The sequence below is a fragment of the Aspergillus vadensis genome, assembly GCF_003184925.1.
Source record: "Aspergillus vadensis CBS 113365 unplaced genomic scaffold BO88scaffold_10, whole genome shotgun sequence".
Lineage (NCBI taxonomy): Eukaryota > Fungi > Ascomycota > Eurotiomycetes > Eurotiales > Aspergillaceae > Aspergillus > Aspergillus vadensis.
In genome coordinates, this window is record NW_020292048.1 from 817,089 (window position 1) to 843,218 (window position 26,130).

Below are 26,130 nucleotides of genomic sequence, written 5' to 3' on the forward strand. Positions count from 1 at the left end.
TACTACTTACTATTCCTCCTTGCTATCCCTCTTCTCTCCTTTGCCAAAGAAAACAACAACTTGCCCGCGTATTCATTGATTTTTGACTTTATCTTGTCTGCCAACTTCCCAATCTTCTAACTCAGCGTCCGCCTAAAGTACTATCACCAATCATCATACATTCGCCTAACGCTGTGCCCTGACCTCTTGTCTGGTGCTTGGCTTCGTGCCCACGTTCCTTGCAGCTCGTCTACCTCGGTGTTTCTACTTCATCTCTATCTTTCCTATTTGGCTGTTGTATGGCTTCATCAGCGCCCACAGGACGACTCATCTCCATCTGTCCGCTCCAACGACAAGAGAGCTACCGCTTCTAGATGACCCCACGGTAGCCCCATCGTCCCAACTTAACTTTCTGGTCTGGAGCATATTGAACCCTGTGGCTCTCTGGTTCGGGTGTAATTTTGGCGCGATCGAGACAGTTCATTGATTGATTGATTTCCATCCCCCCATTTGCCATCTTTTGCCACTGCGGCCAGCTTCCCGATTCAATCCACACTTTCTCGGGCCTCTTTCTGGGTTGGCGCTCGGGATTTCTGCCGTCGATTCGGGGTCCAATAATTATTCCTCCCTCTTTTCCCCTCCCCATCGTTGTTTGCTGTTGCAGTTGCAGCTATCATCATTCTGCACTAGTGTCGCATTTTGAGTTGCACACTATAGGAAGGACGGTTTCCCCATCGGCTTGTGCTTCCTGCCTTTTTTTGCTCGCTTTGTATTATCCAGATTCTCCCCCGCCTTCCGTGCTTCTTCCATCGGACGAGCGGGCAGCTTCGTCTGGTCCGCAATCGCTCCGGGCTTGCACACCCCCCTCCTTCTTCTTCTCCCCCCAAAAGTGTCCCCCCTTATGAGGTTGCATTGCGGGTGTCGACATGCAGGCGCACTACTATCATTCCTCGAGTAGCCCGAACCAACCAGGAGGGTCATATGAACTTCCTCCGGTGCACGCGGTGACCTCGCCTCCAGCTCCATTTCAACCGCATGGGCCCGCACCTGCTCCTCTACTCTCCGCTCCGCCGAGTCGACCCGACAGCGGGTTGAGGATGGCCCATCTACTGCAACCGTTGGCACAACATATGCCCAATCCCCCGCCTCCTCCCGTTACGACTGCTCCCACCTACGCTCGTTCATACGAGTCGAGTGGCTCTCCTGCTGAAGGCGCATCGATGCTCGCCGATGCGCCTCCCCTCAATGGTCCCGGATTGCTTCAGCCGATGGGCGGAGGTGCTGCGGCTGGACCGCACCCCCATCATCAGTCACAGCAGCCTTTGCAACAAAAGAGGGCCTATCGACAGCGAAGAAAGGACCCCAGTTGCGATGCCTGTCGGGAACGCAAAGTCAAGGTACGTTACGCCGCATTGAAGGTGACCCTGGTGGTCACCCTCGTGAACCCAGCATGGCTCATTCCAGTTAGTGTGACGCCTCCGAGTCGTCCAGTTGCACAGAATGCACCAACCGTAAGGTGCGCTGCCAGTTTACAAAGGAGACGAATCGACGCATGTCTTCAATCAAGTTCGTGCCGTGGCTGTTGTATTTGTGGGAATCTTGCCTTTCTAATCTGACTGCAGGCAAGTCCAAGACCTCGAAAAGCAGCTGCTGTCGACCAAGCAACAACTACAGCAACTTCGGTCGGGCATGTTACGATCGGACAATCTGATGGATCTGGATATTGATGGTGCGGGGCAGCCTCAGCTAAAGCTTCCGGACGCCGGGTATCGTCCCCCGCGCCGGCCACAAGCGCCTGTGATGCAGGATCTGGCCGAGGCTCGCGCAAATCTGCGAAAATACGGCAAAGGGATCCTGAGGGTGCCACCTCCATACCGTCAGCCAGGCCCCAAGTCCTTGATCACCGCTGATCCTCCACGCCTTCCCCCAAAGGAGCTGGCCAATCGCTTGCTGGGACAGTATTACGCTTGCATTCACTCCGTCCTGCCTGTAATTCATTGGCCGACTTTTGTCGCCCAGTTTGAGGAGGTCTACCAAGCAGGAACCCTCCTCGGCGTGCCCCGTGAATGGGCCGCGGTTCTATTTGGAGTCTTTGCATGTGGGCGTTTGCACACCCTGGAAGCGAATCGGGAACAGGAAGGCAAAGAATTCGTGACCGTTAGTTGCGGGGTGATTGATGTATGGCAGGACAACTTCACCCTGGACCAGGCACGGGCGGCGCTGCTGGTCAGCATTTTCTTGTACGAGGTTAATTCGCAGTCGGCGAGTTGGGTCTGGATTGGGTCAGCAATCCGAGTCGCGCAGGAGATTGGCCTGCATTTGGAGTCGGGCCCTTGGCCCCCTCTGGAAGGCGAGATGCGGAAGCGGTTATGGTGGGGGATGTACACCTGGGATAGGTATGAGCTGCCAGCGATGGTTCACCCATTCGATATCCGGCTAACAGTAATTGCAGGCTTCTCGCTTTGGAGATGGGAAAACCAGTTCTCATCAACGATCAAGACTGCGACGTGGGCCTCCCGTGTCCCATCGACGAGCAATATCTTTCAGACGGGGGCGTGGTGCCGGAAAGCCCCCAGACGTCCCCATTACTGGCCACCATTCATGTGGTTCGATCAATCGGCCAGCTGTCCCGAACGTTGAAAAGTCCGACAATGAGTCTTGGAACTCTTGAAACTTTCGAACGACACTTTAGCACCTGCCTCGCAACCTTCCCTCCTCAATATCACCCTACAGCCGACCAGTATCTCGACCCCCGCACCCTCGCCCCGATTCTCTACCTCCAAAATGCTCGCCTGATCCTCCACCGTCATAATATCTCTCCTTTCTGTCCTCCTGAAACTCGAACATCATCCTTGGACTATTGTGTTTCCACCGCCCAGGATACCGCTCGCTTACTTTCCCGCTGTATGCGACCGCCATCCAGCCCTGGAAGTGGATTTACGGCCACGAACGGTGACGACTGGAGGCCCCTGCTGGCGTCCTCCGCAGGAACCATGCTGTGTGTGCACCTCTGGCGCTGTGCACTTCTACTCCTCTTTCGCCAGGATTTCGCTCCTGCTCTCGTCTGTGTCCAGGCGTGTACTACTATTGGTGATTCGCGTGCCGTGAATATGGCCTGTGGACGCTATCTTGCGTTCTTCCTCAAAGTGGTTTTGGACCGGCTACGGCGCAACGAATTAGCAGTGCTCGAGCGTGACGAAGAGTTGATGGTTTATGTATCCGGCGACATGCAAGGAAGCGCCGAAGGTAACTGGGTTTGGCAGGGCAGTGAGACCGGCTCACAGCTGGAAGTGATGTCGCCCAAAGTTAGCAGCCCGGTGGCATATCCCCATCCAGAGGCCAACGCAGGGCCAGAAGGGTGGGAGGGGTGGAAGTGGGTAGAGCAGACGGTGCAATACCTCCACGAGAGACAACAGCAGCAACAGCAACAACAAGATCTTCAGCATCGTACCAAGCCCGCGGAATCGGCATATCTTGGGCCGGAATCAGCCACCGCGAGCTCTGATGCGACGACTCCGCAGTCGAGCTCGTCTCATTCGCGCATGACCATCGCGAGCATTATCTGAGACCGCTCGCGATGATGCCACTTCACGATGTGGCAGATATGAGCATTATAAAAATCAAATCCTTCATTTAATACGGCCGAAGCTTAACGTTCGGACTCGCTACGAAGGCGACTCACCGGCCGCGCCATGAGAGCGAGCACGCGAGGGGCCCGTTTCCCTCAGACCGGACAAGACCCTTGTCCTACTCAAAACTTGTATTACTGTTCCGGCAATTGTGGGAGAACCCCACAGGCATGTGAGATGAGATCATGGATTACGAATCAGCTGCGATGTTTTACCGACGTAGATATAATGTTGGACTTTTTGTATACAGTACACGCGTGTATAGCCGAACCTAGACTTACACACCTCTCTCCTTGTCCTTTCAGCCATTACATTTATATTCAATAGCATAGTGCATATTGGACTAGCGTTTACAATTGGGGGTGCTAATGCTAATGCTAATGCAATCATCATCACTCTGTCTCATTATTACACGAACAACAGCAGTAGACACTAAGCCAAGATCCTATATAATTAAGTCTCAAGGTTGATGCTCCGTCCAAACCGCGCATACAAAGCCACCTTGAGCTGCTGCAGCTCCTCCCGCAGATCACTCAGTCCCTCCTCGAGCTTGCCCACATCGGCATCAACCTGCTCTGTTGCCGTCGACAGCAGAGACTGGGCCTCTTCAAGGGGGAGCTGGAAGAATGCATCTCCGATTTTGTATCTGCATTGCTATTAGCACATCCCCTAACCCCTCTTCCTCAAACTCTAGCTCGCCTCGGCTCGCAAGAGATAAGTAGATCGCTGGGAGAGGGAGCAAAAAGAAAAAAAGAAAAGAAAAACTTACGGCACCAGCTCATCCTCATCCGCCAACTCCAATTCCGTGGAGATTTCTTCTAAATCTTCTTTATCTTTCTGGGGGCATTGTTAGTCCTCTCGTTGATTTCATGCATAAGGGGTAGAAATATAATGCATATGCATATCCATATTCCCCTTTTATTATTTACTTGAGGAAATGCAAGGCAATGAAGAAAACAAATAAATAAAAAGGAATTAACATACCATCTTCAACTTCAACTGCTCCTCCAGCAGTGTCTCGCGCTGGTGCAGCCGACTAAAGCGATTGATCTTTTCTTGATCCTCGCGGCGGACTTCGTTGTCCTCGCTGCCCGTGAGGGCTTCGTCTTCTTTGGTGAGCTGGTTACATTATTAGCATGACAATTTTGAATATTTAGGATGAATAATTGGGGTGTATATGTACCATGCGAGTTTGCATCATCTTGGCGGGGTTGTGGTGGGATGTTTGTTAGGTTGGGGATGGATTGATATTTGATTGATTAATTAATGTGATGATTGTGAGGGGAGCTGGCTTTGGGTGCCTGAGGTTTGTAAGGCTGCAAGGCTTCCAAGGCTTCCAAGGCTTCCAAGGCTTGGTTGGTCTGTGCGGTTCGTTGTTGGTGCCTGAGGATAAAAGGGTGGTAATGTGGTGGGTGGGTTTATGCATTGTACTGTAATGGTTCTTTGGGTGATGAGGGGAGGAGTTTACTTGGGGTGCATAGGATGTGATATGTGTATTGTGCTATGGTCTTGATGTATTTGCGGTGATTCTACTCTGCTATAAATGTATAAGGCTGGCAATAGGATTCATTTGGATTGGTTTCATATTGTCACTATATCATATAGCTGCTATTTTGATTTGGAATCACCCCCAAATTCCATATCCGTACAATGAACAACTACACTTATGCTATGCATTATTCCCTTTGCAGCAAAAATCGAGATACTTCCATCCCCATCGACGAATATCGCCAACACCATCTGGTCGTGTGACATCATCCCCGTCAGGTGCCCTCCGCATTGCCGATCACGTTCAGCCGCTGCCACGAGAGATGACCCCAATCGCCGAGCCATCTCGATTGTTTGCCGTCATCTCCACGATCATCTTTGACGGTTTCAACTTTCTTGTGCCTTAAGAGTCAGGTGCAGACGTTGAATGTTCAATCGTGGTTGTTCAGCGGTGATTGATCCGCTTCGCCTCGGAGAAACCAAGACTCCCGGCCACCGCATCGCCGACCTCCGCGTCGGGAACAGCTCCATCCATACCGTTGCGTCTCCATCTCCATCTTCACTTTCATCTCCTTTGGGGCACCTAGCTCCTCTGCACACAACTATAGACCAGAACTGGAAACCAGGGGCTTCAATATTAGCGATAACTTCCCCGTTCATTGTTCTCTACCACTCATACCCCATTAACTGTCGAGCTGAGCTCCGGTCATCACCTATCTGTTTATCAGCTTCATCACCTCCTTCAACCAATCCAGTTCCTCCCCATCAGAAACACACAATCCAACCTTCACCATGCGAATACCAACCGGCCTCTCGACCCTCCTCTTCTCTTCCGCCCTCCTCCCCAGCCTAGCTTCCGCGTCCGGCGGCTTCGACTGCCACAACATCATCGTCGACAGCTACAAATATGACCTCAGCACTCTTGGCGGAGTACACACGCTCTACCACGTTGACGAGACAGAAGACTACGTCGTCAACACAACCTACGTGCTTAACATCTGCAATATCCTCAAGGGCGCTGCCCACCGCGGCCACCTGAAATGCCCGACTTCCAAGAACAGTACGCTTACCCCGTCCACCACCATCCCCTGAAATCGTTCCTAGCGTACATAACTAACAAAACTCTTACCACGAAACAGTCTGCGGCTTCCAATACAAAACCGCCCTCGACAGCCACAAAGAAGAAAGCACCGTCTTCCCCATCGTCGGCCTCGACCACCTCGGCCACGGCACCAAAGACGCTGAAATCACGCGCCTGAAGAAGCTCGATTCCGAACAGGAAGGTCTCCTCGTCAAACTCGCGGGAGGCGAATACTTCGACGAAGAACAACAGAAGAAGAAGAACGCGGGCGCCGTAATTGAGTTCCAGTGCGATCCCGACCGGTCGGGATTAGAGGGATTACAGACGACCGAAGACACCGAGGAGGAGCGCCGTCGGCAGTGGCAGCTGAGTCAACGGGCGGACGAGACTAACGGCGACAACGAGAATAATGACAACGGCACTATCCCCGAGGGCGGACGCAGTTTGCAGTTTAAGAGCTTCGGGCCCGCAGATGATGATACCTACGTGCTGAAGCTGAACTGGAGGACGCGCTACGCGTGCGATAATTACAGGGATGAGCCGGGTGAGAAGAACCCTGATGGTGGTAATGGTGATGGGTCGAGTCATTGGGGGTTCTTTACCTGGTTGATTATAATGTATGATTTGCCCCTCCCTCCCTCCCTCTCCTTTATACTATCCTTGTTAAAGACCGGATCGACTAACGAGATTCATCTGAACAGCCTCTTCCTCTGCATCGCAGCATACCTCATCTTCGGCTCCTGGCTCAACTACAACCGCTACGGCGCCCGCGGGTGGGATCTCCTCCCGCACGGCGACACGATCCGCGATATTCCCTATCTCTTCCAGGACTGGTTACGGCGAGTGGTTAATACGCTGCAAGGGACGGGAACTAGAGGGGGGTATAGCGCTGTTTAGGGGGGATAGAGATTGATTGATTGATTGATTGCTTTCGTTTTGTTTCTTTGTGTGGTTTGTTATGTTGTTTGCTTGGGAATAGTTGGATGATGAGGTTGTTGCTGGTATTGAAGATGAGGATGGTTATGATAACGAGGATGTGGACTTATTATTGGGTGGGATAAAGAATATGATACGATAGTATGTATAAGGAATATCGCTATGAGAGGGATGACTAGGGGAAACTATATCAACTGTAGAAATAAAAATGTAGGAAAGCAGGGGTGTAGTAAATCGGAGGAGTAAAGATAACTACTACTAGAATAGCAAGTAAGATAATTAATACCAGTACTATAGGCGGCTGAATACATGTCATTCACTAAATCTACTATAGTAGCGTACTTAGCAACCATCATCATAAATAATTCTCTAAATAATAGTACTTAGTAGTAGGTACAGTATGCAATAGATAGTAAATAATGGAAACCTTCATTTATCGGGCTGAGAAGTAAGTAACAGGCAAAATATGACCCTCAGAGTCTCTATATCCAGTAGGTCACAAATGTAAAAGACAAATATAACTTCGTTTCCAAGCACAATTCTTGTATTGAACAGCCACTCCTGACTGTATGATCTATCCTATTGCACACAGCAGGTATGTTGGTGAAACCAACGAGTCAGACCGCTACTACTACTACTGCTCCTCCCCCGTATAACCCAACACCATCACCATCTACATCTACACTACCATAGAAGCACACTAATATAGCGAATCAATCATATTCCACCATAATTTAAATTCAATCTCCCACCCTTCCTTTCTTTACATACTTGCATGCATGCATCGCTCATGAAAATGAAATCACAGACAAAATCGATCAAATCAATCAATCAAAAATAAAACCAACATGCACAGATCATCATCACATCAAATGGCGTCATCAAAGCTAAGAATTCATCATGCCTGAGCATTCGTCACCCAGCATACCATTCCGAAGTTAAAAGAGTGGATTAACCCCTCTTTTCATATCATTCCTCCTCTTCTTATTTAAATCCATCCGGTCCCCCGGTTCTTCGTCCGGTGGTCTCTCTTCTCCTTCTTTCCTCCCGATGGTGGCCCGTCTCCGTAAGGACAACCTGTCCTGACCCGACTTCACCTACACGCGCATGGCAAATTGCTTCAGATACAAGTAATCGGCCATGTTGGCGTCGACGGTCTGTCGGATGAGGTCTGCTGCCTCTGGGCCATATTTCTTGCGCCATTCGGCGTCCCATTCTTCCTCTGTCTTGACGGCATGGGGCTGTTGGGTGGTTGTTAGTGACTAACTACTACTTGCATAGCATATAGACAGGGGGGACGCATGAAGCTGTGTAGGGTCTACTGATAACTTACATGCTTTCTAGCAACCAGGCCCTTCGACTCGATCGCATCGTTGTGAAAGCCGCGCCACTTCTCGAACTTTTCCCGAGCGACCTGGTGGTCTTCCTCGGTGTCCCAGCACAGCATATCGGGGGTATATTCGATACCAACGCTACGACAGAATGCCTCGATCATGGCCGCCGGCTTCTGCAACATGTCGTCGGCGTCGACGACACAGATCTCCGCTCCGGATTCGTACCCGTTAAGGCCGTTCGTCACCGGTCGGAGCTTGTTGTCGATGTCGTCGGCGTCACGCTCCTGTGTGGCAATGTGGGGGCCAACCAGGCGCACGCTACGCAGGTAGTCGAAGGTGCGACGCAGCTCGTCGTACCCGGCTTCGGAGGGGTCATAGTTGTGAAAGCCCGTCACCTGGTCGAGGGGCGGGATGGTACAGCGGAAGTAAGAGGGGACACTGTGGTGGGGATCGCGGATGAGGAAGGCAAAATGGAACTGGGAGAGAATTTCCGTGGGCATCACGGTGGGATTGCCAGGCTCGGCTGCCGTGTCGTACGGGTACGGCTCCCGGGTGGTGGCCGGTTTCACCGGCGTGGAGTGGTCCAGCACAGCGTGGCCATTCAGCCCATTCTTGGTCCCGTTCTGGACTGGGCTTGCGCCATTCAGCTGCTGGGCGTGGTGGCCGTTGGTGCCGTTGGCGCCAACGACCGAAAGGGGAGCAGTCTCTCCGTTGGACTCGGTGCCCACGCCACGCTTGATTCTGTTCAGAGAAGGCGCGATGCTGGCGGGTTTGCCGTATGGCGGGAGGAGGTAGTGCATGATGTCCTTCATGAAAATGCGCTTGCCCTGCTAGTGGTAAGTATCTCGTAGCGACCGAGTAGAGTAAGAATCATGTAGGAAAGTAGAGTGTGAAGGCTCGATTGGGGCTGGTGAGATCCGACGCCATCTTGACGATGACAGTGAGGTGACTACCTCGTGCGATCATGGGCTTGTAGGAAAGGCGCATCAATTAGAGAAGAGGGACCTGCGTAGGCATGCAGATGCCGCAGGTCCCAGCCCATCAAGGGGGAGAGGGGGAGGGAAAAGATTGGCAACTGGCCTCTACGATGCAGGGCAAGGACCATCCAGCCGGGATTTTCACCTCGGCCGGGCGCATAACGACAGACAGAGAGGGATGAGAGAGTGTAGAACGCAGAAAGAAAGAAACGCGACCAAGAAGAAGGGTCGGACCTCAGAAGCTTCGCGCTCGATTCTAGCCAGGACGGTCTGGAACGTCGACTGGCTGAAGCCGCTCTCCAAACGAGCCTGTTCGTCGTCGGCGAATCTGGCCGACAGGCGTTCAGGCCCGTAGTAGAAGGCATCACCAAACGGCTCATGAATACATTGAATGGTATCCCGACGGGTCATGAAGACCTGTTGTAGTGTCAGCAGGTTCTTATCTTCTTGTTTTGAGTGCTTCATTTTTTTGATTTCTTGATTTTTTCGGCACTATGGAATGCGAGGATCACGCGTACTCGTTCAAAGGCCGTAGAGCAGGCGCGTGGATGGGTAGCCACGAAGATGGGTTTTTGAGACATCTTGATTTGATGTAATGATGAATGAGCAACCAGGGCTGGATGACTGGCTGGTTCACCAGAGGGAAAAGAGCAGAAATGAACCGTTTCCGATTCAGATCCGAGTCGAGATTTTAGAAAAGATCAACAGTGCACACTACTTTCTACCAGGGAATTTCACCGCCGGTGTAGAGGACTGTTCTGGGAAACACTAAAGTCCCCGTCCAAAGAGAAGATGAAGCAGCTGTTGCTTTTTTGGTATTGCTGTTCCGATGCAATAATCTGCAAGAACAAATGCCCAGTCAGGCAGTTGTTGCAAATCCCCCGTAGATTGGGCGAGCAGAAGATACAAGCACAAGAAAACAAAAAACACCACGGCGAGTAGGAAGAGCAGCCGGTGATGGAGGAGAGGGGCTTTTTATACACTCTCAAGACGGAATAGGAATGTCGACCAGGCTGAAGGCAACGGAGGGGAATGAATGGAAATACGGGCTGCCCTCCTCCACGCGGGAAGGAAAAAAAGGGCAGGTATCACGAATCAGAAGCGCTGCTCCAACAAGCAGACGGACGGTCGTTCGCTGCAAACCCCAGGACCAATGCAATGCCAGGCAAAACAAAACAGGGAAGGTTGACCCGTGGATGGACCGGATAAGCCAGTCAGTCAGTCCTACGAGAGTCGGTCCCAAGTAGTACGAGTGCGATATCCACATCACTACTGTCTACCAGACAACGGTGCTGGGCTAGTCGAGGGGTTAAACGTAATGGGAGCCCCTCTTGCTATCCACTGTTGATGCCTGGACTCTTCTGAATTAATGCCGCATAAGGAATAGAAGTTGAACGGTGCCTGGTAGTCTGCAGATGGTGCAGATAGTTCAAGTGCCAGTTGTTGCGATATCGCTGCTGCAAAAGGCCATTGTTGGTGGCGGTGGATAAGACCTTTATCAAATCCTTCAAGTCATAGTCATGACGTTAGAAGGGGAGTAAGTAAGTAGTTTTGGCGGCCGGCAGAAAGACTCCGGAAAGGGCGAACAGATCCCTGCAACCACTGCGAATTACGATCTACAGCTTATTCCCCTTGGACTCAGATCTCTCCTCAACCTGCATTTCATGGTCGGAACTGGGTCCGTAGCCTTGGAGGGTGTCTCACATTCACGGAGGACGAGATCCCGGGCGATAGCAGAGGGGAAATAGTTTGGCTCATCCAGGCTTGAGCATCCCAGGGAGAGAATGAAGAGGGGGGTTCCCACTGCTTGACGTCACGCTCGGGCCTGGAATGACCTGATGAGGCCATATCGATGCGCTGATCGCGTGGAGGGGTTGTGAGGCGGGGGAATCATATTCACCACGGAAGAGAATTAATCGGGATAGATGTCTCCGAATCATCATCTATCAGGGGGAGCAAAATAGAATTTGTTGGTTGCAGGGGAGGAATGTTCACGATCTCGTGTCAGGAGAACAAGGGCTGTTTAACTCCCCGCCCTTCCCGGGTCCTGAGAAAGTATCAGCAGAAAAGTCCTCAAGTATTATTGAAGTTGTCATGGACCACCACTACTCTTAGTACCACTACCACCACCAACAAGACCAGGAACTTTAATCCCGGCCAGACCAGAAGGATTGCATGCCAATCAAGCCCGGGCGACGCCAACGTGGGGGGTTCCTCTCTGTTGCTGGAGGCGATCCAACCCGCCAGGAGTGAATCTGGCGCCGTTAGCGCCGGACAGATTCCTGGAAATGTCAGGGCAAGACTCTAATAAGATGGCCCGGGACATAGTCATCGTAGAAAAGAGGTGGCGATAGTGGATACGACAAGAAGTTGGCCGTTTCAAGTTGAGCAAGACCTTGATGAGAGAGAAGAGAGAGAGAGACACAATAATATCATTTGAATTTGAATTTGACTTCAAGATTCTTTTCGATCTGGGCGATCTCGGCTCCGAAAACGGCAACTGGCCAGTGTCATGTCACATGACTGGATATAATTCCCCCACTTGATGGCCTGATTCCTCAGGCCAGAACAGGCCAGTAGGGTCAGGCATCAACACGTGACTTCTGGCGGATTGGCGGTGCTTCTGGAAGGCGGTGGAAGCTGCCAGTGTCGTCATGAACCCAATCGGGCATCTGAAGTCACGCTCTATATTATGCAAGTCGGCATCATCTTCGTCTCGCCCTCTTTCTCTCTCACCAGACTCAATCAGCAGACTAATTTCTCTCGTTCACACGGAACATTGCTTCCACATAATCTTTGAACATTTCCTCAATCTTCTCACCTTTACATACACCTCACACCTTAACAACTTACCATAATCATTGATTAGCTTGATTTCCATCCCACATTCTTCCCTCACATTCCGCCCAATATGAACGGCGCCCAATTTACAGACAGAGCCAACAAGGCCTTGCTGGACTCCAGCAGTCTGGCAGAGCAATACTCTCACTCACAGATCCTCCCTGTTCATCTCGCCGTCTCTCTCCTCAACCCTTCTCCCGATGAATCCAAAGACCAGCAAGCCCCCGCTCATCCTTCCCACGAAACCTCCTCCGCCCCTCTCTTCCGCCAGGTCGTCGAACGCGCCCATGGCGATCCACAACTCCTGGAACGATCCCTCATGAAAATGCTGGTTCGTCTTCCTTCTCAGGATCCTCCGCCAGAGACTGTCAGTGTCTCTCCCGCACTTGCCAAGGTCATCCGGTCGGCTTCCGAACTTTCCAAGACGCAAAAGGATAGCTATGTTGCCATCGACCACCTCATCCTCTCTGCCGCGCAGGACTCTCAGGTTCAGCGCGCCTTGGCCGATGCCAACATTCCCAATGTCAAGTTGATCGACAGTGCTGTCCAGCAGATCCGTGGTACAAAACGGGTCGACTCCAAGACTGCCGATGCCGAAAGCGAAAATGAGAACCTGAAGAAATTCACCATCGACATGACTGCTCTGGCCAGAGAGGGAAAGATTGACCCTGTCATTGGCCGTGAAGAGGAAATCCGTCGGGTGATTCGCATCCTGAGTCGACGAACCAAGAACAACCCTGTACTCATCGGTGAACCCGGTGTGGGAAAGACCACCATCGTCGAAGGCCTGGCTCGTCGTATCGTGAACGCAGATATTCCGGCCAACCTGGCTCAATGCCGGCTGCTGTCTCTCGATGTCGGCTCGCTTGTTGCAGGCAGCAAGTATCGTGGAGAATTCGAAGAGCGGATGAAGGGCGTTCTGAAGGAGATTGAAGAATCGAAAGACACCATTGTTCTCTTTGTCGATGAAATTCATTTGCTCATGGGCGCAGGCTCCAGCGGCGAAGGTGGCATGGATGCTGCCAACCTGCTGAAGCCCATGCTCGCTCGTGGTCAATTGCACTGCATCGGTGCGACCACATTGGGCGAATACCGCAAATACATCGAAAAGGACCAGGCTTTCGAGCGTCGTTTCCAGCAAGTCCTCGTCAAGGAGCCTTCCGTTCCGGAGACCATCTCCATCCTGCGTGGTCTCAAGGAGAAGTATGAAGTGCATCACGGTGTTAACATCCTTGACGGTGCTATCGTGTCCGCTGCCACGCTGGCTGCGCGCTACCTGACCGCACGCCGACTCCCCGACTCGGCAGTTGACCTGATCGATGAGGCCGCCGCTGCCGTGCGGGTGACCCGCGAATCCGAACCCGAAGCGCTAGACAACCTGGAGAGAAAGCTCCGTCAGTTGCAGATCGAAATCCACGCTCTTGAGCGCGAGAAGGACGATGCTTCCAAAGCCCGTCTGGAGGCTGCCAAACAAGAAGCAGCCAACGTCACCGAAGAGCTGCGGCCCATGCGCGAGAAGTACGAGAGCGAGAAGCAGCGCAGCAAGTCCATCCAGGACGCCAAGATCAAGCTCGACTCCCTCAAGGTCAAGCGTGATGAAGCGGAACGCTCTGGTGACACCCAGACGGCCGCCGATCTTGAGTACTACGCCATTCCCGAAACCAAGGCTCTCATTGAGCGACTTGAGATCGACCGTGCTAAGGCTGATGAGGAGCGACGGGCACGCCAGGGCGATGCCGGCGAAGCTCTGCTCGCGGACGCAGTCGGTCCCGACCAAATTAACGAAATTGTCGCTCGTTGGACCGGTATCCCCGTGACCCGGCTCAAGACCACCGAAAAGGACAAGCTGCTGAACATGGAGAGATACCTGGGCAAGATTGTCGTTGGTCAAAAGGAAGCGGTGACCTCAGTCTCCAACGCCATCCGACTCCAGCGGTCTGGTCTCAGCAACCCCAACTCACCCCCTAGCTTCCTGTTCTGCGGTCCCTCCGGAACCGGTAAGACCTTGCTGACCAAGGCCCTGGCCGAATTCCTTTTCGACGACCCCAAGGCCATGATCCGCTTCGACATGTCCGAATACCAAGAACGCCACTCTTTGAGCCGCATGATCGGTGCTCCTCCAGGCTACGTCGGCCACGACGCCGGCGGCCAACTAACCGAGAGCCTGCGCCGCCGACCCTTCTCGATCCTCCTCTTTGATGAAGTCGAAAAGGCCGCCAAGGAAGTCCTAACCGTCCTCCTCCAACTCATGGACGACGGCCGCATCACCGACGGCCAAGGCAGAATCGTCGACGCCAAGAACTGCATCGTAGTCATGACCTCCAACCTGGGTGCCGAATTCCTTTCCCGCCCAACCACCAAGGACGGCCGCATCGACCCTCAAACCCGCGAGCTCGTCATGGGCGCCCTCCGCGACTACTTCCTCCCTGAATTCCTCAACCGCATCTCCAGCACCGTCATCTTCAACCGTCTCACCAAGCGCGAGATCCGCAAGATCGTCGATCTCCGTCTGGAAGAGGTGCAGCGCCGTCTGGAGAACAATGACCGCAACGTCATTATCCAATGCTCCGACGAAGTCAAGGATTACCTCGGCGAAGCAGGTTACTCCCCTGCTTATGGTGCCCGTCCGCTAGGACGCATCATCGAGCGCGAGGTGCTGAACCGTCTGGCGGTGCTCATTCTGCGCGGTAGCGTGCGTGATGGTGAAGTCGCGAGGGTGGTCATGCGTGAAGGCCGCATTGATGTCCTTCCTAATCATGAGATTCCGGTCGATGAGGACCAGGATATGATCGATGAGGATGATGAGGCGTTGGCGGAGATGGAGGATGGTAGTGGAGATATGGATTTGTATGATGAGTAGGGTGGTTGATGAGTTGATGGAAAAGTGATCGATTGATTGAGCGCTTTTTTTTTTTTTACGATGAGATGATGAGATGATGAACCTGCTGCTTGATTTCTTTCTTTCTTTCTTTTGCTTTATTTTGTGTCATACTTGCATTGCATATATGTTCGAAGAACTTGGGCTGGGTTGTACAGCTGATATCATTTTTCTGAGGTGATATGATATGATAATATGGGGGTTGTTGCTATCGACTACTAGATGGCATACATACATGCACCTTTTTTCTTTACACTTGTGTGTATAGTAATAATGATAAATTGGTCTGAATCATGTCATGTTCTCATATCTTAAATAATTAATCACTTCCATTTTCTACTTTGTAGTATGTAAACGTAAGCAAATCGACAACTACTTTTTAGTATTCGAGTAGAGTACCAGCGCAATGCTACTAGTTTTCGAGCTCATAAGACCGAACAAGTCTCATCACTCATTTCCTACGCAGATTTCCCCATCTCCTTCTCCCTGAACCACTTGGCCACCTCCACCGTTTGACAAAACTCCACCTCATCCCCCCAGCTCTTCAACCAATTCAAAAACCGTTCCTGCATCCCGATCACATGCACCATTCCACTCGTATCCGGATGCATGAGAATAGGGAACAGCGGCTCCTCCTCGTTCTCTCTGATCCACAGGAATCGATCTTTCCACATATTCTCCATGACCCGCGCGTCCGTGTAGCCATGTGAGTTCGGGGCATGAGGAAGAAACTGCATCGGCGTCATGTCTTCCATGTACCAGTTGCAAGGGACACAAACGAGAGGGCGCCGGTCTGAGGAAGCTGGGAGGGGTTTCATCCAGCTTGAGGCGGGCTTGGAAAAGTCGATGGGTTCGATGGCTGGGCGGCGGGGGGCGAAGATGGGGTAGCTGTCGTGCTCGGTAATGGAGGAGTCTGGTCATTGGTATTGTTAGTATGTAGGTCGTTAAGTGGTAGATGGGGAGGGAAGGGGAGGAGAAGGGCCAAGGAGGATTGAATTATATACCATATTCGAAGCCGAATTCTTCCAATAGATCTAGAGTTGATTCACGGAGCTGGTATAACGGAGCTCGATAGCCAACTGGTCTTTTTCCCGTGAGTTTCTTGGCAATATCGATGCACTTGACTAGGACGTCGCGCTCTTGTTCCGGCGTCATTTGATAAGCACCTTCGTGGGCGTAGCCGTGCAGTGCTATCTCGCAGCCGGAGTCGACTACTTGTTGTACTTCGTCCGGGAAGCTTTCGGCAGAGTGGCCCGGGACAAACCACGTGCAGCGGTCTGCGAGATTGAGCTTCTTGAGCATGTTCAGGAGACGTGGGACGCCGACTTTCGCGCCGAAGAAGCCCGCTGAGTAGTCGGCTAGGATGTTGTCGGGGCTTTTGCCGGTGCCGAGCCAGCCGGAGACGGCGTCTAAGTCGATGCTTATGGCGACGCGGATCTTTTTGCTGACTCTGGTGAGGGATTTGGGGATGGACGGGGTAAGGCTGGTTGAGGTAGAGTCGCTTTGCGTGTTGTTATTCAGGTCGAGGCATTGGCCTGTAAGGTGTCCGGCCGCGCGGTGGGAGGCTAGAAATGCTATAGTTCGAGGAATTGAGTCTGTTTGCGTCCCTGCTGCGGGTTCAACTGGGGTAATGATGTTGATCCTCGCCTGTCTGTTGAGATGGACTATATCGTTCTTCACCCTCTGGGCCAATTCAGTGTACAATTTGGCCTGTCCAGGTGTCTCGCCTCCTGCCACAACAATAGCAAGGTTTCCTAGCTCCTTGCCGGCAGACTGCTGGGCTGTTTGAGCAGCTCGCAAGAAGTGCTTGATCGTGAGGAAGGTTCCCCGTACATTGGCACGGGACGTTCTCTCCCAGGTGTCCAGTGGAAGATCCCATATGGGGAGGTCATTTCCTTGTCCAGTGGTTATGGAATTGACAACGAGAACGTTGATGGGGCCAAGGCGTTGGCTGGCCTGGGAAATGCATGATTGAATGGATTCCTCGTTTGTATCATCGCCCTTGAGAATGTGGAGTCTAGGATGCACATTGTTTCTGTCTGTTTCGGGGATTTTCACATCATGCAGATCAAACGCCGTCACTTTGCATCCTTGGTCTGTGAATGTGGTTAGTATTGAGCTGTCTCATGCAGAACACAAGGCACATAAAGGCGGAATGTGACATATAAAATAGTCCAGCAACAGCTGGTGGCCGTCACTACAGCCATCAACAACAAAAAGATTGTAGGCTAAGACACACTTGGGGCTTGCCTCCAGCTGGCACAGACAGAGTATGTAAGCAACATACCTAGGAATTCCTGCACCGCTCGCCTACCGATATCTCCTGCGGCACCAGCGACGAAGACGTGAAGGCCCTCAAGGCCTAGGAATGATGGAGGCATGGTAAGCCTGATGGTTCTTGAAATTGCTCCTGATAGTGTTTCCGTGTATCTCTTTTAATTAAAGACTCAGTCCGCCTTCAGTAGCACGTAAGCTATGGCACCCGGTTAGTCTACAGATCCGGGCATACTGTTTGCGGGGATAAGACAGTCGCGACTAAGAGTACGAGTGCTTACAAAGGGGTAGTTATGCCGCAAGCAGAACGTCAAACGGGCTGCTCCCTTCAATGCAACCAGAATCGATCCTTCTTGATTCTGGATGAAGTCAACTCAATGCTAATCTGTAAAGAAAGTGTCAATCGGCATGCAAAGGAAGCGTATAGATGAAGCCGGAGGGGGAAGAGGCAGCCCCGCATCACGTGCCAGTCATGCCGAATCGGGACGAGGTAGTAGTACATGACAACACAGCATCACTAATAGGAATGCTGCCAATGGTGATAACGTGCGTCTCCTTAATATCGGCGCCCAACACATGATTTCTTCTAGACCCCAGTCCAGTGCCGCTGGTACTGTGCAATATATTATGCTTGATTAGTGGTTGGGTCTCGAAAGTCGACGGATGGCAGAATTTTGCAAAGCACGCTGGTTAGTGCATACTGCTATCACGACAGTAGGTTAGACCAATCCACACCAAGAAAACGGCGTCTGCTTCTGAAAAGCGCTCTAGGCTTCATTCGCGTTAGAATAAGGAGTTGGTACCGATTAGAGTAATCAAGCCCACTCTCAGCACGGTTGCTCTCCGCCATGTTGCCCACGGGAGAAATTCGGGGTGCAGTGATCGGAAATGTTCAAATCCGTGAACAGAGTTCAGCGGCGTCTCCCATGTCTCGGACGAAGCATCCTCTAACACAGAATGATTCGGAGGGAACGCTAATCGACTGACTCAAAACACTGAGATAATGAAGCTAACAGGAGGACTCGTCATCTTTCCCTCCAACATACGCTAAATCAGTCAGTGAGGGATTCAGCAGTTCGCACTGAGGTGATCAGCATGCGTTGAACTAAAGCCACGTGGATCTGCAGTCCCCGTACAAAGACGAACTGCAGAGGTTGTACCGCGAATCTACTGTCTCGTTTGGTGTAATAATTCAGTCAAGATTTACCACACAGACTCAAATGCTGTATAAGGAGGTGTGGGCTTGTGCAACCGGACGCTGAAACCCCATGATGTATTGAAATAAACGTATATTGAATATCCCAGGCGAAGCTGTATAAGTGGGATCATGGCATCACCCATAATGCAGGGTGCTCAAAAAACTGCAGAGGCAGCCGATCAATGGGGACCGTGCTGGCATGTTGCATGAACTGTCGCAAGATACTGAGAACCTATAAGCTTTCGGATGAGAGAAACTATCTTAGGACCGAACGCTTAGCGGGACAAGTAACAAGTGCGTGATTTTCTCCTTTAGCGGTGACCCTCTCTCTCAAGTGAAGGTCTGGTACTCCGAAAGTCTATGGGACAAATGGGCGAAAGTGACATTTGATCAATTATAGTCAAGCCCCGGAGACATTTCAATAGTTCAAACGGCAGACTTTGAGAGGCGAGGCACGGGCGTAAGCGGTCCACACCACTCTGCTATTCTGCTGTCACCGAAACTGGGACGAGATCTGGCACAGCCTTGCCTAGTTGCTTCTGTATACCTAAAAAAGAGGAAAAGCAAGACAGCGGTGTTGTTTTGAGAGACAATCTTAGTCTCACTTCGACCTGAAAAGACCGCCTGTGTAGTCTGTAGTATAGTGGCAAACCAGCGCCACACCGCGATCCTAACCCTGCGAATGACGGGGTTTGTTGGAGTTCTCCAAATCCCGTTGCGCTCGCGATTCGTGCCATTGGGCTCAGAATTGGAGATGCTGGCCAGTGGTGCGAATGTCGATCACTGGGGTAGTCGGCTGCGGCTACTGTCGCTGTACCTTACAGCGCAAAGCATGCATTCAATTCGTGGAAAGCTTTGCTACTCATGCCTTCCGTACGGCGTACGCACCTGAGCAAGTTATTTCCGTCCACGCTGAACGACCCGTGGGCCGAATGATGAAGTTCGGCATCGGGGACTCTAAACTTAAGATCATTCCCTAAAGTGGTTGCTGCTGGGTGGGGGATGGGGAGGGTGGTCCCATGGACCACATGCCAAATAGTCGCGCAGATAGGTGTTTAGGTACAGCCAATCTGAGCAAAGAACATTCCTACCCGACCGAGACGCTCTTTGATGATTGTTGGTAATTATTATGGTTGGATGACTGATGATTATGATGGCTGGTGAATTCTGCGGAAGATAGTGGGTTCCCAGTCTTGCCAAAGCGGCCGCGGTCGAAGTTAAGGTTACTACCTAGTAGCAGACCAATTCAGCACGAAGTTTATCAGGCCCCGGCTTCTTCGGACGGCACCTGCCTCTTGGCCGTAGCGGGCTCTTTAACTTCAGGGCGTGAGTTAAGTTCCTGTCAGCCAGCCTCTGTCTGCTCTTGGCACGGACACCAATGTTAAAGTTCGCAGTTGTCAAAAAGAGAAGCGTAGACGAGTGATACCTGATCTTTTACTAGATGCAGTATCGCCTGATAACCAGTCTTAGTGAGACCATGGAATGGATGCGGTCAAACCAGCCCCCGTACCAGACGTCATAGTCTCATGGAGAGCATCTTTGAAGTTTGGAGATGCAGAAGCCAGCATGGTGATCGCCGGAGAGGAGAGAAAGAGAGGGGGGAAACTGAAATGGAAACTGAAAGATAATCAGGCACATCATTGGGAAGGAGAGGAGACAAGTGATGCTGGTCATAGGATTTCCATTATTACGTAGCACGTCCGCCAAAAGTAAGCATATATTACGGTAACTCGCACGTAAACCCCGAAGTGGCCTGTCACGGGACGATCAGGTCACGGGTCGGCAGGCTACGGATGAGTCCCAGGGAAGACGACCTTCTGGAAAACATTTGCCAAACGCGGCCTGAAATTGGAACCGGCTCACATGAACGTATAGTCCATTGTCTATCTATTACTATATCACAATAATTTTTTGTCTATCCTCGTCGCTAAGCGCCAAACATCTCCCCATCTATCTTCCGAACCATAGTCGTAGTGGATGCCTTCTCGGCATCGTGGTCCCCCACATGCCGATGATCAGTGGAAATATGGACGTTAAGCGATGCGGTGCCGAGCAATTTATGTACAATAGTCAAGCGGACACCGTTATCAGATCAGTCCGCTAGTGGGACCTGAGGTGCCGTGAAAGGAAAGAAAGTTGATCAAGAGAGTGTTGTCCAAATAGAGAAAAAGGAAAAAGGTTTCTATACAAGCGTTGAGAAAATGAATTCACGGAGAAAGGAAGTAAGTATCATGAAACAATCGTGTCCTTCATGGTTCTGGGAGTCGGCCCTCTGAAGTTTGGGCCTTCTTGGACTCCCAATACTCAGGTGGTCGTGTCTCACGCTCCACCGTCACCGTCACATCCTGTCGGATTCTGAGGGCCCGTTCGGAGCCGTCCTCGCTGGGCTCACGATCTTCGCTCGGCTCCAGGCTGACTTCCGAAATAGTTTTCTGGGGCGCAACAACGGTGCTTTGGTTGTAGTTGTGCATGCTGTATTCGCCAGATTGCAACTGACTGTGGGGGCCGTAGTGACGAAATGCAGATCCCTTACTTGTCCAGGGACCACTCCGATACCGTTCGGTGGTTCCTCGTCGTGACCCTCCGGTCCAGCTCTTGAGCGCGGGGAACACGTCGCGAAGGAGAGACCAAACAAGGGGTAGGTTGGTGACCAGGATAGCTACTGTCGCTTCCCGGAAATACCAGTTCATGTAAACATAAGAGATGAGAGAAGGAACGAGACAATAGAGTTTGTTCAGGAGGGCTGCGACAATGACGAAGATTCCCATGCCGAATAGGATCAAGAGAATCAACTTCTGCTTTAGAGGCACTCGAACCTGAACCATAAGTGGGAGGCCAATGATAAGCATGAAGACGTCCGCAGATATCGATAGACATCCTTGAACAATTTCATAGTACTGATATGTCGAGCATTGGTCTGTATAGAAATTAGTGACTGGCCAATATACCTCGCGGGGTTTATCTCTTCGACTGACCGTAGGGAGTAGGCACGGCCCAGTAATTCGATAAAGGCCGGCAAATTAGGAATAAAGACAATTCATTGCCAACGAAGCCGAGGGCGACATAGACAGCGAGATAAGTCACCCATTTTCGTTGGCGTAATCCTTCGCTGGTAAGAATTTCGTTAGACTGGAGAATAGTGCTTGCTAGGTAGAGAATCATACGTGATGCGGGCATATATAACCAACATGCATGCCTTCATGGCATAGATAGCAAGGAGGAAGGAATGCTCCGATACAAAGACCCATTTGCTTCCCCTGACACGATCCGCCTTGATGGAAGGCGTTAAGTGTTTTATATCATTCTCATCCATCAGGTTTGATCCGCCTCCAGAGGCGACTTCATTGAGAGCGACACATAATAGAGTATACCAGACCACCGCGAATAGCATCAAGTAATCATCTGCTTGAAGGTTCTGGTAACCTAATCGGCGTATTCGTGCTACGCTATACGAATGAGACGGTCAGTAAGAAAGACTGAGATGCACGGTCATCCGCAGAAGATCTCTCTGGGTCAAGGGAGCTCACAATCTTAGGACGGCCCCCAATACTCCCACGCTGTATAGGGCCCATGTCTCTTTCGCGAAGCTCGTCGCAAAGGCAGAGTCTAGACTCGCCATCTCACTTGAGTGCAGCCTAGAGGAATGCGATAAGGCCGGTCAATTGAAAGAAATCACCTGAGGGAGGGGGGTACATATGCAGGGGCCAAAAGGGACATGGGTCGATATAAAAGGATTCACGCACATATTGCAATAATAAGGTTCTAGGGCCGGCACATTGGCCGAGGGATGATGCGTCCGAGTCAATCAATCAGCGATCCGGATTTAGGTATAAGCTGTCCACATAGTAGCGATAGGGGAGACAGGGTAGAGTAGATGAAAGAATCCAGGAACGATCCTTGACGATGCGTGTGCATCTGTGGATGGGCGAATAGTATGGACTCGAGCCGGGGCCGGGTTTATCAACCAGGCTAGTACCAAAGAGTTAACACCCTCTGGAGGGCAGAAAGCAGCGCATGGGCACAGCAGCAGCACCTTCAGGGTTAGAACGGACAGTGCCCGAATGGAAGTAAAGTAAATCAGACAGGCGGATCCGTAGTGGCCCAAGTCGGCTGCGGGGCTTCTAGCTAGACTCCCACTACTTTCCACTACTACTGTGTACAGTAGTAGGCTACTAGTACTGCTTACTGCTTGCCTCTGGATGGGTTGTCTCCACGACGCCAAACTAGCAGGGATTAACGTGGGGATCCAAGGTTCCTTGCTGGGAATATTGAATTCGAGCTGGCCAAAAGTATACCATACCATGGACACTTGCCGACTTCCATCCATTCCCATTCGACCGGTACCTGGGCCTTACCAAGCATTGTTGCTTCCTTTCGGGGAGAGAAGGTATTAGGTATTGGAAATGACAGTACTAGTACTATGCTCACGAGAATGTAATTATTTTCTTTTTGTATTTCCCCAACTCCTAGCCGACTGTTTAGCAGCCACAGCCGAAACGACTGCACAGACGGTGAGAAGTGGCCAATATGAGGGGCATCTTTTGCCGCCTGAATCATGGAGCAATTGTTCGCAGGAACGAAATGGAGCGATCGACCATCGATCCCCACTTCCACTGCTGCATACGTATACTGTGCGACACCTTTGAAGTTCTGTGTGTATACTGATAAGTGTTAGGTATTATGAAGTATGAACTTGGCACAATATACTCGCTCGTGGACATAACCCACCCGATATCAAGTGCGACAGGAAACGGGGGCAATTTGAGCGAAGCTAATAATACCGTTGACCACGCCTAAGTACTAGACTACCAAAGAACGTGCAATTTAATTCACAAAGACCGAAAACTCCACCAAACGGACACAATACAGTTGTGTCACCCACCAGCCTGCGTGTATTTATTTGATTTTCTGCTGGTGGGCTCCCGCTAGTGGCAACTTAATTTGGATCAGGAGCCCCACTTAGCCGTGAACTTAAATGTGCCCCCCCTCCCCCCCTTCCTCCACAATTCAGCCAGTCAGCAAAGACAGCGAGCCTGTGCTTCGATATTGCGAGCCGGCCAGCTCTCTTGGCTCTTTGCACATACCAAGACGGAAGGGATGGTTCCAGGCCGGGAAAAGTGTTTAAGCATTTAGCTAGCTGAAGCCTATGAGAGAAAAGAGAAGGCTCGGCCCATCCTATAAAGTACAGCTATCCCAATTCGTGGTACTACTACAGTGTGTAATGTAGAAAAGTAGGAATTTTCATCCTGTTGCCTTGGTCGTGTGAGCCGATCTCGAGCAGATCCTCTTTTAACCCGCCAGGGTGTCATAGGGCCAATGGGCCCATCCATCTCCCCCGTAGAGTACTAGGCGATCGGTTATGCCCATTCATAAATCTCAAACCACTGGCTGGTGGGTTAAGCCGTATTTTCTTAATTAATTTTTCATTTAGCCACTCACGAATAATCTCTGCGGCGAATTATTTGTGTTTTCTACGTCAACATCTGCGGCTTTAGCTGCATCATGGACCCGGCAGGATCGGGCTAGCCTCGGGAAAACCAGGGCTACTAACGATGGATGCAAGCGACATAATCTCGTGGTGGATTAACCGAGGAGTGGTACGCAATTAGGTGTTACACTGGGAGCTTGTTGTTCGAGTTGTTGCCAGCTACTGCTGCTGCTGCTGCTGCTGCTGCCTCGAGCTAATCAATGCCACCTTAGTCAGGGGTCTGTTAGTCCTTTCAGTAACCATCTGGACAATCCAAGTGTCCCTGGATCTTTTGGGTTCGCTCTATTGCATGGCATGATCCTACTGCTTTGTATGTGCACAATATATATGCACAAATCTACACTCTACCTATCAGGAAGATTGTATGCATTCGCAGGTCATCCCACCCTGCAAGGTACCCCGCGCCGCGTGCTGTAGGGCTTACTCTCAATCTACCCTTCTAGATCTCTCTGAGACTCGGATAGTAAGACCACAACCCAAGGAACCCCCTAACGATTAAACTCCATCTCAGTATAGTATGCAATATGGCTACTCCCAATTCATTCTTTCAATACACCCCTCGTATCCGTTCAAATATCCCCCTATACTTTCGGATTCTGCCCGTGAATGACCTCAATATGCTCTAACAATAAATGTAGCAGCCCACGGAAGCCCCGAAGGAAGGCAACCTAGTTTCAGACAAACCATGCCTATATGCGACATCACCACCGACTTGGGCTGCAGGGTGGTGTTTAGACTGATTCCTTCGCTCCAATCAAGGTGGCGGACACGATCGATTACCAGATCGGTGAACCTAGACGATTCTTAACTAGCAGGGATGTACTATATTAAACTTTGGGGTGTTACGCCAGTCAGGGTGAAGGATCTCGATTGGGCTCAGTTTTAGTCGGAGGATTATTAACAAAACTTGATTGTATAGTGTGGTTTCATTAGACCACATCCACCGTCATTAAGAGTATGGTCCGTGTTCTGGAACAGCGGGATTCTATCCCGCTGCAGCTACGCCGTCACTACCATTGTTTTGGGTGAACTGTTAACCCAAGAAAAGGGCCGTTTCGCATCATTTCTACGCTATTAATTAGGGGCCGTTGCTGAAGGGCTCGGGATACTGCCGGTGTTTCTCCGAGTAGATGGTAGATGGGTTTCGTTTTGCAAGAGATCCTTCGATCTATATTGAGTGAGAAGCCTATCTGAACGCTAATGTGCGAAGTGAGACAGCTTATTGTTTCTAGGAGAGATCAGCTTCGGTTCTGGAAGAAACGGGTTCTCACAGTGTTTAATGCCCTTTTGATCGTTCTAGACAGTAATTGCGCTATTAAATTAAAGACGGGACGGAAGTATGTCGCTGTCCGTTCTTCCAAGCCATTGATTCATTCATACTACTACGCTATGTTACTGGAATTTTAAATAAAGAGTTGGCCAGACCCTTCGGAAAATACAACCCAAGCTGAAGGCCTAGTTCTGTGGTAGCTGAGTTCCCCCTGCCCACTAAGCACCCACGTCCTACCTCCGGCCGAGCCGAACGAACATCCCAAGCGTAAGCGCTGCGCCAGGCTTACTAGTATAGCGTGGACTTCTTTCGGCGCACTAGAACGTTCAAGGCTAAAACCCCGCGCCTATGGGAGTTTCAGCGTCATCAGCTAAAATAACGAGAACTATCTCACGTTTGTAACCATATCATAACATGTGAATAATCACTATGATAATGGGTATGAAAAAGTCAAGAGTGGCATTGTTTGGTTAGTCTAACAGAGAACAAAGAAAGTCAAGCCCACGGTCGGATGGATTCGTGACGCGATTTCCACAATCGGAGGGTCTCCACTCTTCAGGGCTTGGCAACAGCAGGCTGTGGTTACATGGGGTTTCTCTCAGTGGCAATAAGCAGCCGGGGCCATGAGTGAGTTACTTCCACATCGAGGAACCTTACAATGAAGAAGAATATCCCCGAAGGTACCACTGCAGAATTTGCCGAGTATATTGGGTCTAGTATAGATAAGAGATATCGCTATGTCACAGGGAGCAGAAGC

The 26,130-nt window shown here is 51.1% G+C and overlaps 7 protein-coding genes across 7 annotated transcripts; 3 read left to right on the plus strand and 4 right to left on the minus strand.

Moving 5' to 3' along the window:
- The first annotated feature begins 776 nt into the window (after nt 1–776).
- BO88DRAFT_404669 (transcription factor domain-containing protein) lies at nt 777–4,003 on the plus strand. The gene is made up of 4 exons (XM_025706683.1): nt 777–1,376; nt 1,448–1,545; nt 1,602–2,375; nt 2,432–4,003. Exons 1-4 carry the CDS (start codon nt 906–908, stop codon nt 3,543–3,545), a joined length of 2,457 nt encoding a protein of 818 aa, XP_025563450.1. The 5' UTR covers nt 777–905; the 3' UTR covers nt 3,546–4,003.
- Nucleotides 3,958–5,095, minus strand: BO88DRAFT_404670 (tubulin-binding prefolding complex subunit GIM3). The gene is made up of 4 exons (XM_025706684.1): nt 4,792–5,095; nt 4,593–4,727; nt 4,378–4,445; nt 3,958–4,254 (listed from the first exon to the last, which is right to left on the minus strand). The coding sequence occupies exons 1-4, from the start codon at nt 4,807–4,809 to the stop codon at nt 4,062–4,064; spliced, it is 414 nt and encodes a 137-aa protein (XP_025563451.1). The 5' UTR covers nt 4,810–5,095; the 3' UTR covers nt 3,958–4,061.
- A 360-nt stretch (nt 5,096–5,455) lies between these two features.
- On the plus strand, nt 5,456–7,413 carry BO88DRAFT_404671 (autophagy-related protein 27). Its single transcript, XM_025706685.1, has 3 exons — nt 5,456–6,156; nt 6,236–6,794; nt 6,879–7,413. Exons 1-3 carry the CDS (start codon nt 5,889–5,891, stop codon nt 7,072–7,074), a joined length of 1,023 nt encoding a protein of 340 aa, XP_025563452.1. The 5' UTR covers nt 5,456–5,888; the 3' UTR covers nt 7,075–7,413.
- Nucleotides 7,414–8,210: 797 nt separating this feature from the next.
- BO88DRAFT_339640 (uncharacterized protein) lies at nt 8,211–10,005 on the minus strand (the record flags this gene model as incomplete). Its single annotated transcript, XM_025703038.1, has 4 exons — nt 8,211–8,354; nt 8,447–9,274; nt 9,659–9,841; nt 9,943–10,005. 4 exons carry the CDS (start codon nt 10,003–10,005, stop codon nt 8,211–8,213), a joined length of 1,218 nt encoding a protein of 405 aa, XP_025563453.1.
- Nucleotides 10,006–12,177: 2,172 nt separating this feature from the next.
- Nucleotides 12,178–15,225, plus strand: BO88DRAFT_404674 (ATP-dependent Clp protease ATP-binding subunit). Its single transcript, XM_025706686.1, has one exon. It carries the CDS (start codon nt 12,336–12,338, stop codon nt 15,123–15,125), a length of 2,790 nt encoding a protein of 929 aa, XP_025563454.1. The 5' UTR covers nt 12,178–12,335; the 3' UTR covers nt 15,126–15,225.
- A 376-nt stretch (nt 15,226–15,601) lies between these two features.
- On the minus strand, nt 15,602–17,524 carry BO88DRAFT_339090 (SDR family oxidoreductase/polysaccharide deacetylase family protein; the record flags this gene model as incomplete). The annotated part of the gene is made up of 3 exons (XM_025703011.1): nt 15,602–16,056; nt 16,148–17,239; nt 17,431–17,524. 3 exons carry the CDS (start codon nt 17,522–17,524, stop codon nt 15,602–15,604), a joined length of 1,641 nt encoding a protein of 546 aa, XP_025563455.1.
- Nucleotides 17,525–20,864: 3,340 nt separating this feature from the next.
- On the minus strand, nt 20,865–22,918 carry BO88DRAFT_425335 (uncharacterized protein; the record flags this gene model as incomplete). The annotated part of the gene is made up of 5 exons (XM_025708818.1): nt 20,865–21,532; nt 21,591–21,724; nt 21,780–22,061; nt 22,143–22,250; nt 22,809–22,918. The coding sequence occupies 5 exons, from the start codon at nt 22,916–22,918 to the stop codon at nt 20,865–20,867; spliced, it is 1,302 nt and encodes a 433-aa protein (XP_025563456.1).
- Nucleotides 22,919–26,130: the final 3,212 nt, after the last annotated feature.

Excerpts from the sequence above, each read along its gene's own strand:
- BO88DRAFT_404669 (XM_025706683.1), top strand. The coding sequence starts at position 906 with ATGCAGGCGCACTACTATCATTCCTCGAGTAGCCCGAACCAACCAGGA. Across the intron at positions 1,377-1,447 it reads GTCGGGAACGCAAAGTCAAG|TGTGACGCCTCCGAGTCGTC; the intron begins GTACGTTACGCC and ends CATTCCAGTTAG. Across the intron at positions 1,546-1,601 it reads CGACGCATGTCTTCAATCAA|GCAAGTCCAAGACCTCGAAA; the intron begins GTTCGTGCCGTG and ends ATCTGACTGCAG.
- BO88DRAFT_404670 (XM_025706684.1), bottom strand. Across the intron at positions 4,446-4,592 it reads AGCAGTTGAAGTTGAAGATG|AAAGATAAAGAAGATTTAGA; the intron begins GTATGTTAATTC and ends CAATGCCCCCAG. Across the intron at positions 4,255-4,377 it reads GATGAGGATGAGCTGGTGCC|ATACAAAATCGGAGATGCAT; the intron begins GTAAGTTTTTCT and ends ATAGCAATGCAG.
- BO88DRAFT_404671 (XM_025706685.1), top strand. The coding sequence starts at position 5,889 with ATGCGAATACCAACCGGCCTCTCGACCCTCCTCTTCTCTTCCGCCCTC. Across the intron at positions 6,157-6,235 it reads ATGCCCGACTTCCAAGAACA|TCTGCGGCTTCCAATACAAA; the intron begins GTACGCTTACCC and ends ACCACGAAACAG. Across the intron at positions 6,795-6,878 it reads TTTACCTGGTTGATTATAAT|CCTCTTCCTCTGCATCGCAG; the intron begins GTATGATTTGCC and ends TCATCTGAACAG.
- BO88DRAFT_404674 (XM_025706686.1), top strand. The coding sequence starts at position 12,336 with ATGAACGGCGCCCAATTTACAGACAGAGCCAACAAGGCCTTGCTGGAC.